We start from the raw sequence: 11,919 nt of genomic DNA, 5'->3' as shown, positions 1-11,919 counted from the left end.
CATTAAAAACTAAACTCATTAAAATTCAAACATATTAACAGTGAATAATCTGTCTAATAAAAAAATCATATGTATATTTTTTATTTTTTTATTTAATTAATATATGATCGGATTCGCGGATTGGTTCGGGTTTCGTAGCCCCAGAATCAATACTCGAACCAATTACTAACAAAGACCATCGATTTAGTTCGGATTGGATCCGATTACTCGTTAGTTCCAGAACCAATTTAATTGGTTCGATTTAGGTTCAAATGAGTAATTGGGTATCCGCTTCCCCTCAGTCCTATGAATCCTATTTTTTTCCATCCTCCAGAAGAAAAGATATATAGTAAGGGGAAAAAAGCGAGCAATGTGTCCGTTGGAAACTAAGGAACGTGACTGTTGTGGAAGTCATCAAAATCTGACCGTTAGGATCTCCATATGTGTATGACCTTTTATATTCCTCTAAACTTTGTTTTCTCTATCTCACAAAAGAAATAAAAAACTCTCTTTGCTTTCTCTATTTCTCTGATCTTCTCTTAACGCTCTCTGTTTTCACTTCATTCCAACTACTTCATTTCTTTTGCATCTTTCTACAAGCTCTGTTTCGATGGCGGAAACAAAGAAAGACACTCACATTGTAGAAATCCCGGTGGACCAAGAACACCAAAACAACCACAAGATCCTCTCATGCATCACCTCCAACATCGCCGAAGCAATCGAAGACCACCCTCTGACCGAGATCTCCGACAGCCCCGGTCACCTCCTTCTCCTGAAGCTCTGGCAGAGACAAGAGACTCTCTTCGCTGCCCGAATTGCCCGAAAGGAAACAAAACTAAGCTCTCTAAAATCCGAACTCTTCACACTCTCCTCATTCTTCTTCATCTTCCACTTCCTCTTCCTAACACTCTTGTTCACATCATCTGCCAATTCACCCCAAAAGAACGGCGCTTCGTGCTGCACCAAGTGGTGGCTACCGTCTACAGTTTCTCTCTGCACTTCAATGGTGTTTCTTGTGATGGTTCATGCGAAATTGCGAAGATATTGGAAGGTGTGGGAGGAATTACAAGGGGAGAGGGGTGATGGGAGGGCACTGAGTAGGTGCATTCAAGAACTGAGGATGAAAGGGGCGAGTTTCGATCTGTCGAAGGAGTCGAGTTGGAATGGGAATGGGGTGAAGAGGATGAAGAGTTCAAGCGTTGAGATCAAGTGGCGGCCGGTTAGTTGGTGTTGCCGGAATTCGCTAACTGTTTGCATTTTTTGTTTTACTGGTTTTGTGTTCCCTGCTTCAAAGCTTCTTCTTTGTGGCTTCTGACTTCTGGAATCTTCTTATGATGAGTTGGCATTTCAGAAATGAGGTAAGCATGGATGATTCATTTCAATGATTTCTTATTATTATGTTTGTAAACATCATGTTTTTCTTCTTTTATTTTTTTTGGCAATTTGTTCTAGCAAATTTCAGGGAATGGAGCATTTTTGGTCCGATTAATTAGGAACAACTCTTCAAATTTTGAAGGTCGCTATGCTTAGAAGTAGTTCAGAATTATAATGCAACCTTCAACTTCTGGGTAGGGAGCATATGTGATGTGACACACCAGCAAGGCCCAGACATAGGAGACTCTTTGTATGAGGCTCGGTTTCAAGACACCATAATCTGAGCTCCTGTGGTTTTTTATACCAAGACAAGATATTTGTGTTGCTCAGGACTAGAATTTATTCTGAAGCAAGCAACACCTCTTGTGTGCTGAGTCCCTGAAATCTTTCAATATTGTCAACTTATCTGAGATATGCAGTAAAACTGCAAGCTACTCCAATTTTGCCACATTCTATAGGCCTATTCTTTTTCATACATTATGAATAAATTCATTCATTCGTTCAATTGTAGAACTGATGTTGCTTTGCTAGTTGTTGAATCTACAATCTTGTCAACTCTGTATCTAAGCTGGATACAGATCAGTTCTTTGGAATATCAAAGCTGTTATCACTTCATGAGAATGGGCGCAAAAGCATTTTTTAATTTTTTTTGAAGACATATACTTTTGAAGAGAATGCAGACTGCAGAATTGTTCTCATAAGGGGTAACCATTAGCTTGTAAAAGATTAACTTTAATAATAGGAGATATTGCCACCAATTGATAATACCCATTTATGTTATTTCCAAATTATTCTCAGCTGAAAAGTTTCTGTTATCAACATGGAAAATAAAATACTAATGAAGATGGAAGATAATTTGAAAAATCAGAGAGGTTGCAATATTACTTGGAAGCTAAAGTGGCAATCTATCTTTAACATTAAAATGATGATATTTGAAAAATAAACTACTCTTTTGTCCCTTATGTTGCTTTTGTTTATATATACAGATCCTGAAAAATACATAACCATGTCTGACAAATAAAAAACATTAAATTAGTATATTTTTTTATTTTTCTTTCTAAATCTTTTGTATAGAAATAATAAAAATGAATTGAACTTTTAAAATTTATTCTTTTTATATTTAATTTATCACCAAACAACATACAAAAACACTAAATTTTATCTCTCTATCTTTTGTATCTTATTCTTAATGTCTTATTTTGTCATGTTTTCAAAACCAAACACAGCCTAAGACAGTTTTTACACAGTGCCAAATATCACTCTACTGTTTATAAAAGAGTTATAAACAACAAAGCAAAATGTTAAATTCTTCAACAGCTTTCATCCTAATCTTCCATTTTGGTCACAACATTGAATATTTCTCAGTCCGGGTAGAGATTAAAAAAACAAAATAAGACAAATACAGTAAGACCCAATGCTTTCAAGGAATCAAAGATAACACATTGAAAAATTTAGAAGTTAAGCTTTCCGAATATCGAGTTGCTACTCTACATATTTTTCACTTTGGATTACAATACAAATCAGCCTCTATGAGGTTGTTAATCCTGTAATGGAAGTCTTCTCTTGAGTTCATGCCACCCCGTCAACTATTCATCCTCAAATACTAGGTATGAATGTATTTTTATGATACACCAACAAAAATTATGCACTTTCAAAGCCAAAAATTCGGAAAACACCTGCAATCAAAATGCAGATAAGTTAACTGCAGCCTCCTGTTATTTTTGTGTTTCTAATAATTTTTCACAAAAGATATATACCTTCATCAGCCTGATACTTGTTTTTGTCATCACCAGCATAAGCCAGTAAATTATATTTAGGGTTCCACTCAACACTGTTCATGGCAGCTCTACAAGGAATCTGATGCACAGTTCGTCCAGTTTGGACATTCGACTGTTTCATAAGCAACAAAATTCTAATATAAATCTTCATTGCAAATAAATTATCAGAAACAACAACAACAACAACAACAACAAAGCCTTGTCCCACTAAGTGGGGTCGGCTACATGAATCAAACGACGTCATTGTGCTCTGTCATGTATCATGTCTACAGAGAGAATTGAAAAAAAAAAAAAACCAACAGGTTTTCCAATCACATGATAGTATTAAAAGTTGTGTCAAGCATAAACTTACAATATCGATAAATAAGTCTTCACTCGCAGAAGCAATCAAATCCCCAGTATAATTGAAACTGATTGTCCGAACAGGCCATCTAAGAAAGATAAAATTCCATTCCATATTTGTCATAACACGATCTATAAAATCAGTATATATATATTAAAAAGAAGTGCCATATGCAAGCCAAGAAAACTTACTCGAGCTTTGTGAATGTATGAACACACATCATCTCTGAGATATCCCACAAGCTAACAAGGGAATCAGCACTTCCAACAGCAAAATATCTGCCTCAAGAACATGAGGTTATTGTTAAAGAAGATCTATTTGTTATGTCCATATATAAACATTTTCATGAAATAAAAAAATATAGAACATAAAAAATTCTAAGACACTAAAAGATTGCTTTTATGAAGAATCAGATATATGGCTGTGCATTTGTCTCCTTCCTATGTAATAGCAAGACCAGAAATACAAAAATGAGAAGCATACCTTCCTACTGGGTCGATTGCGATGCAATAACAACCAGCTGTATGAGCCATGAGGGTATCAAGAGGTCGAAGAGATGGATAAGACAGTACTTCCACAGTCCCTAATGATGGTGAGAATGTAACAAGAATATTAAAGAGAATTTTTTTATATACTTCATTTGGACCCGATGAAGTGAAATGCACTAGAGTTGGGATTCATATTCGGACTTGGTTAGGGAAAAAAGCACCAACTCAAGCAGTGAGCTCACCATTTCCTGTTGTTAGAAAGAACATCTCTCCTGTCATGTTCCAAGCAATCTCATTTACCTAAGTAAACACAGGAAAAGTACAGGATCATTCAGAATAAAATTAACTCAATATGTTAAGATCATTATGTGAATTATAAAATTAATTTCCTGTCTGTTCTCAACTGTATATCAAGTATCAGCCATATGACCAAACTGCAAGGATGTACAATTTACTACTGGAATTACTTAAAATGGATGAACTTTTAAGAAATCACAAAATCTCAGCTATAAATTCGTCCGTTTGAGTAAAAGCATGAGCTCCAGAACAGCATCATAATTGATAATGTTTCAAAATGGCTAAAAAAGAAGCAAAAAAAAAAAAGGACTGCAGAGAGCCAGGTACCAGGAAATACATCAGCGACTTACTTTGGCCATAAGCAAAACAAAATCAGATTTCAAGGCAAGGAAGTCAAACAATAATGAAGTCAAACAAAACACATAAATATACAAATCTAGCACCAACTCCGACTTTTTGAAACTAGGGTTTATAGCTCTACGCCTCTACCCATTCAGAGCAAATATGGATTTAATTTGTATTTCATTGGACTCTTAAATTCGGCCGTGGTTCCTGAACTTAGCTGGGCAGTTTAAAGGGTATGGAAATCAAACAAACATTAATCATTTAAGGAATTGAAAGGATAAACACTACATATGTATATTCACATTTTACGCAAAATTTTCAAGGTTCAGTTTCATTTTCGTAATCTTGAGTTAAGTCTTAACGCATTCTCAGAAACAGAACAGACAGCAAGGGTTAAGTACAAAATATATAAACTAGGGTACTACCTCGTAATTGAACTTCCGCCTATGAATTGGTTTGAACTTCCGGACATCCAATATTGTTAACTCATCATCCTACAAAATGCTGAAAAACAATGAGAGAATCATAAAACCTAGTCTATTTAGTAACTAGCAAAGCTGATTGCGTAACAGACCCTATTGCCTACAGCTACATGAGTCCCATCAGGTTTGTAGGTAATATTGATATTCTCCCCACTAAGTTCTGCCTGTTGTGAGCATTTTCCACCTGCAGAAATCAAATATGAGCAGTTTCACTTCAACATTCAAATACATATTCTTGCTAACATAACCATAAAATGCACTACTAATCTCACAAAATATGAAAGGTCATAGTTATCCACCTTCTAAATATGACAAACCAAAGCAAATTGTACAACTAATGTTCACTTACTACGAGCATCCCACAAACGAACGGTCTTGTCACCCGATGCAGTTGCAATCAGATCAGCATGTTTGGGGTCCCAACATAGCTGATCTACACTATCAGTGTGACCCTTCAATTCGATATCTTTGACCTTACCCTATAACAAGTAAAACCATCCCAGTGCCCGAAAATCAGAACACGATACACAAGAATGAGAAGTCAAATTTCCAACCACAAAAAACAAAATAATCTTTACTAATGACATAAAAAATAGCAGCAAAAACTGAAAGATAATCTCTAAGCTAAAAGGTGCCAAGGAGATATTATTGTCAAAATTACAATTCACCAAATATTTCCTGATTTGATAAGTCCTGATTCTAATAGAAACTTCCTTCCCAAACTCCAATATCATTGTCATTCTGGATGGGAGAAGGAACCAGGGTGGCAACTACTTCATTGTACTTACCAAACTGCAGCTACACCTCAAATAAATTTAACTCTCCTTGAGCTATCAATTTCTAAAAATTAACCATCAGTTGAGCTGCATTCGGAATAGTTATATTAGCATCATAATTGAAAGGATATGTTTACCTAAACCCAAATCCTTTGGTGGTAATCAAGTCAAGCCACATCCAACAAAAGATGAAAAGGGGATAGCTTGAAATTCATTGAAATTTTCATCTTTTTTGAAAGCAACAAACCCTAACCTAGTAAGCAATTTTTGTTAGGGGGAAGGAAGTGGACTGCTTTAATTTTTCCTCAAACAGCATATGTATGCATTTCTTTGTAAAAATACTTTCTCCAATCAAAATGACACCATCTATATGAAGATTAAATGTCATTTTCAACCCCCATGAAGCCAAATTGAGGTAGAACTAAGTATATACTACCCTAAACCTAAGGCTAATGTAGATGACCTTTTACTCCTCTAATCTATGACATGAAACAGCAAGAGGATTCTCATCGTAAACAAAACGAGTCAATTATAAGGAAAACAAAATACTATCAAATAATATGCATCAAGGATCAAGCTTACATGGCCATGTGGCTCAATATGCCAGATTCGAGCAGTTTGATCAACAGAGCCAGAAGCGAGTTTTGTTCCAATGCAGTTCCATGCCACAGAGTGCACCTTTTCTCATACGAAACAAAACTTACCCAGTTTCAGAATTTAATCAGAAATAGTGCCAAGGAACTTGTCTTAACCACAAAATTTGAACATTGAAAACTTGATTACCATGAGAGAGAGAGAGAGGTACCTTCTTCTTGTGACCAGAGTACTCTCTGCTATGCAGATTCTTGAAGGGGATTTTTTCGTCCATCGTGCGAATTGCGAAGCGAAGAATCTAAAGCCGTTTTCTCTTCTTTGAGGCTTGAAGGGAAAAGAAAAGATTCTAACGCAGTTTATGTGATTGCTGGAAGCTGTATATGTTAGATTTTAATTAATTATGATTTAATATAATTATTTATTTTTAAAATAATTTGCCACATGACAAGTTATTATTAGTTACTCGAAGTCTTTCTAAAGTGGAACTCTCTCTTCTCATTGTATGTATAAGAACTCTCTAGGCACAAGATTCGGTGGTCCAGGAACCTTTGGATCACTTAGTGGTCCAAGTAAAAAACATGTTTTTAGAGTTTTTTTATCAATTACTACGTAGTCCTTGAATTAATTTTAATTACAAATTAACCCCATATATTTTATTTAATTATAAAAATAAATTTTTATTTTATAAATTATTATTTTATCAATTATCTATTATATTTATTAACAATCAAATACAAAAATAACAACCAATTATATCTTCCATTCATCCTAATAATTCCAATTGATTAAAAAATTAACTTTGATCTCGTTACGTTCGTCCATGTCTTCCAAATCGTGTTTCCTTGAAATTCAATCGATAGGTTTTTTAAAACAATCGATTGAATGATAACTCAATTGATTGGTTTACACTATATCACAAAACAATCGATTGAAAGTTGTAAGGAAGAATGGTAAAAAGCTTAAACCAATCGATTGTTTATACTTTCTAATCGAATGAATGCCTCAAAACAATCGATTGTTGTTGTTACTCAATCGATTGAATTCACGAAAACAACATGGATTTGCCAAATACAATCGATTGAAAAGTGATGACATTGAAGTTTTAGCCAAATTCAATCGATTGGTAATGTAATCCAATCGATTGGAAGGTGATGAAGTTGAATGTTTTGCCAATTTCAATAGATTACCCATCTACTCAATCAATTGTTTTTTTTATTATACCAATAAGCTATTGAACCAACTTGGTTAAACTTGGTTACCAAAATAATTTCGTCATATAGTATCACGGATTTAATTAATACTAGTAGAAATACATTTCCTTCGTCCAAACTAGACCAAACTACAGGATCAATGATTTAAGTTAAGTGATAAAAATTGTTCTTATGTTAATACATTGATATTGGTGCAAGAAGATAATAAGATCCTGATCATGGTGATTGAAAAAAAATTGGATTAATGAGGATTTGTACAACCTATTTGTGATTTATGAAAGTAGAATAGAATAAATTGTGCAAAATCCTACAGAATTCTGAAAAATGAGAACATTACTAATTGATTGAGTAGATGGATATTCCATTACCAATCGATTGAAATTGGCAAAACATTCAACTTCATCACCTTCCAATCGATTAGATTACATTACCAATCGATTGAATTTGGCTAAAACTTCAATGTCATCACTTTCCAATCGATTGTATTTGGCAAATCCATGTTGTTTTTGTGAATTCAATCAATTGACTAACAACAACAATCGATTGTTTTGAGGCATTCATTCGATTGGAAAGTATAAACAATCGATTGATTTAAGCTTTTTACCATTCTACCTTACAACTTTCAATCGATTGTTTTGTGATATAGTGTAAACCAATCGATTGAGTTATCATTCAATCGATTGTTTTGAAAAACCAATCGATTGAATTTCAAGGAAACACGATTTGGAAGCCATGGACGAACGTAACGAGATCAAAGTTAATTTTTTAATCAATTGGAATTATTAGGATGAATGGAGGATATAATTGGTTGTTATTTTTGTATTTGATTGTTAATAAATATAATAGATAATTGATAAAATAATAATTTATAAAATAAAAAACTATTTTTATAATTAAATAAAATATATGGGGTTGATTTGTAATTAAAATTAGTTCAAAGACTATGTAGCAATTGATAAAAAAACTCCAAAAACATGTTTTCTACTTGGACCATTAAGTAGTCCAAAGGTTCCTGAACCACTGAATCATGAGCCAACTCTCTATCTCTCTTCTCCAACAATTGGTCCTCATCTTTTGACAAAAAAAGTAAAAATGAAACCTTTGATACTGGGCACAGGATTCGATGGTCCCAAAACGTTTGGACCATTAAATGCTCCCATAATAAAACATGTTTTTAAAGTTTTTTTAACAACTGCTACATAGTCCTTTAACTAATTTTAATTACAAATTAATCCCATATATTTTTTTTAATTATAAATTATTATTTTATCAATCATCTATTATGTTTATTAACAATCAAAAACAAAAACAATAACGAATTAGATCTTCCATTGATCGTAATAAAGTTTTTGGCTATTCCAATAGATTAAAAGTTTATATTTGATCGTGACGTTCGTGATCAACAATAAAATCGTGTTTCCTTGAAAACCAATCGATTGGAATTTCAAAACAATCAATTGAATTATAACTCAATCGATTGGATTACAGTTTATCACAAAACAATCGATTGAAAATTGCAAGGCAGCATGGTTTTCGCATAAATCAATCTATTGGTTATATGACCCAATCGATTGAACGATGAATAAAAAGTGGATTTTTGTAATTCAATCGATTGTTTATACTCTCCAATCGATTGAATGCTTGAAAACAACCTGAAGTCTCACCAAAATAATCGATTGGTTTTGTTACTCAATCGATTAAATTCACCAAAACAATATGGATTTGCCAAATTCAATCGATTGGTTGTGTATGTGAATTCCAATCCAATCGATTGGAAAGCGTTGTAAATGATTTTTTTTTCTGAATTCAATCGATTGTTAATATATTCCAATCGATTGAAATTTGAAATGCCTATCTATTAAACAAGAAAACCATGCGTATTCACATTTTCTAAAACGTGAGAAGCTTTCTAGATTTTAGAGAGAGGAGAGAGGAACCGAACTAGTATTCTTACGTGGTCGAAGCAGGGTGTAATTGAGGTTATATATTAAATAATATTTTATTTTATTATTTAGGTACTCCTTAGGTACTCCTAAAGTTATATATTAAATAATATCGTCTTTTTATTCCTCCATTTGTCTTGAATTACCATAAAATAACAAAACTTAAAAACCTTAAACCCTTAAACTCAGTTTTCTCACACTCAAATCTCAGTAGAATTTTTACCTTGAGCTGATGGTTGTTACATGAAGCCAAGAAGGGTGCAAATTCCGGATCATTTAGAATCTCCCTCCATTTGCCTCTCCTATGTTTCTCGACGCCTCAATGAGCGCGTCTTCTTCTTTCTTCCATTTCTCCCTTTGCTTACCCATTTGACTGCACCATAACAACAATGATTTTTTTAACAATTCAACTTGAGAAGCTTTCTGGATTTTAGAGAAAGGAGAGAGGAACCAAACTGGTGTTCTTACGTTTCAAAACGGGGAGAGACTGGGTGTGAATACGTATGGTTTTCTTGTTTAATAGATAGGCATTTCAAATTTCAATCAATTGGAATATATTAACAACCGATTAAATTCAGAAAAAAAAATCATTTACAACGCTTTCCAATCGATTGAATTGGAATTCACATACACAACCAATCGATTGAATTTGGCAAATCCATATTGTTTTGGTGAATTTAATCGATTGAATAACAAAATCAATCGATTGTTTTGGTGAGACCTCAGGTTGTTTTCAAGCATTCAATTGATTGGAGAGTATAAACAATCGATTGAATTACAAAAATCCACTTTTTATTCATCGTTCAATCGATTGGGTCATATAACCAATCGATTGATTTAGCGAAAACCATGCTGCCTTGCAATTTTCAATCGATTGTTTTGTGATAAACTGTAATCCAATTGATTGAGTTATAATTCAATCGATTGTTTTGAAATTCCAATCGATTGGTTTTCAAGGAAACATGATTTTATTGTTGATCACGAACGTCACGGATCAAATATAAACTTTTGATTCATTGGAATGACCAAGAGGTTTATTACGATCAATGGAAGATCTAATTCATTATTATTTTTATTTTTTATTGTTAATAAACATAATAGATGATTGATAAAATAATAATTTATAAAATAAAAAACTGTATTTTTTATTAAATAAAATATATGGGGTTAATTTGTAATTAAAATTAGTTAAAGGACTATGTAGCAGTTGTTAAAAAGATTTTAAAAACATGTTTTGTTATGGGACCATTTAATGGTCCAAACGTTCTGGGACCATCGAATCCGGTGCCTTGATACTGTAGCGTTGGAGTTGCTCTCACTCTTGTCCTGCACCTCTAGCATCATTTCATTCTACTTCTACTGGGCCAAGCACCAAAAAGTTTATCTTGTACTATTGTTATTGTCTCTACGTTAAAAATAATTGTTGTCAACTCGTTATAATATTCAAAAGTAATTTTGTAAGTAATATCGTGCTCTACCTATTAGCTGTTAGTGGTATCTCTATTTTCTCTCTGTACATCCCATACGCAACCAGCCTCTTCTACCCATGACCGGCAATGAGCGACCGGAAAGGGCCCCCAATGAGCCACCATGACCACCGTAAAATCGTGAGAACCCACTGCGCAGTAGCAAGAAGATAGGAAAGGAGAAGAAGGTTATTCGGGGACCCAAGCTCTCACCCCTCAACATGAAGACTGATGACAACGAAAGAAGTTATGGAACAAGATCTTATGCGAACATAGTGACTGGAGTAGGAGCCATGTCCAATGATAACATGTCAGATTCAGAGAAGGAAGATATGATGAGTGACCAGGAGAAAATACATGAAACAACAGAAGTAAGAGGAGAAGGAAAAAAGAAAGAATCAGAAGAAGTAACAGTGGTAGATATGGGAGAAGGACTGTTTAACATTATCATCAACGATACAATCAAAAAAGAACTCTGAAAACTGTGGTGGAAATCCCTAATAGTTAAACTAATGGGAAAGAAAATTGGTTATGCAGCCATGAAGAGGAAAATAGAAACTTTATGGGGGAGATTTGGTGGAGTAGACATTATTGACCTGGGCAATGACTTCTACCTGGTTAAGCCTTACTCTAAAAATGATTTAGATCACGCCCTCCTTGAGGGCCCTTGGAAAATATATGACCACTACTTAGCGGTAAGACTCTAGGAACTAGATTTTAATCCGCCGCTCACTACTATTGATAACTACTATTGATAAGATCACAGTGTGGGTAAGACTCCCAAGACTGCCCATTGAACTCTATAATGAGAAGATTTTGAGAAAAATTAGAGATTTGATAGGT

At 33.9% G+C, this 11,919-nt stretch overlaps 2 protein-coding genes across 4 annotated transcripts; one reads left to right on the top strand and one right to left on the bottom strand.

Annotated features, from left to right (window-relative positions):
• On the top strand, positions 445–2,111 carry LOC107612415. 3 transcript variants are annotated; one of them, XM_021116823.1, is made up of 2 exons: positions 445–1,337; positions 1,496–2,111. In XM_021116823.1, the coding sequence occupies exon 1, from the start codon at positions 590–592 to the stop codon at positions 1,292–1,294; it is 705 nt and encodes a 234-aa protein (XP_020972482.1). In that variant the 5' UTR covers positions 445–589; the 3' UTR covers positions 1,295–1,337; positions 1,496–2,111. The 3 variants fall into 3 exon arrangements, with proteins under 3 accessions (XP_020972482.1, XP_016169631.1, XP_016169691.1); XM_016314145.2 differs by having other exon boundaries at positions 1,442–2,111; XM_016314205.2 differs by having other exon boundaries at positions 1,432–2,111.
• Positions 2,653–6,844, bottom strand: LOC107612294 (THO complex subunit 3). The gene is made up of 11 exons (XM_016314092.2): positions 6,668–6,844; positions 6,445–6,540; positions 5,436–5,565; positions 5,179–5,270; positions 5,030–5,098; positions 4,205–4,262; positions 3,958–4,057; positions 3,666–3,752; positions 3,484–3,562; positions 3,111–3,243; positions 2,653–3,029 (listed from the first exon to the last, which is right to left on the bottom strand). Exons 1-11 carry the CDS (start codon positions 6,728–6,730, stop codon positions 2,995–2,997), a joined length of 942 nt encoding a protein of 313 aa, XP_016169578.1. The 5' UTR covers positions 6,731–6,844; the 3' UTR covers positions 2,653–2,994.

Source organism: Arachis ipaensis, chromosome B01 (genome assembly GCF_000816755.2).
Source record: "Arachis ipaensis cultivar K30076 chromosome B01, Araip1.1, whole genome shotgun sequence".
NCBI classification, from domain to species: domain Eukaryota; kingdom Viridiplantae; phylum Streptophyta; class Magnoliopsida; order Fabales; family Fabaceae; genus Arachis; species Arachis ipaensis.
The sequence above is the reverse complement of the archived record's forward strand: the minus strand, read 5'-3'. Positions and strand labels throughout refer to the sequence as shown.

Coding starts and splice junctions, on each gene's coding strand:
- LOC107612415 (XM_021116823.1), top strand. CDS start 590: ATGGCGGAAACAAAGAAAGACACTCACATTGTAGAAATCCCGGTGGAC.
- LOC107612294 (XM_016314092.2), bottom strand. CDS start 6,730: ATGGACGAAAAAATCCCCTTCAAGAATCTGCATAGCAGAGAGTACTCT. Junction 6,541..6,667: donor ACTCTGGTCACAAGAAGAAG/GTACCTCTCTCT, acceptor GTATGAGAAAAG/GTGCACTCTGTGGCATGGAA. Junction 4,058..4,204: donor CTTTCTAACAACAGGAAATG/GTGAGCTCACTG, acceptor CACCATCATTAG/GGACTGTGGAAGTACTGTCT.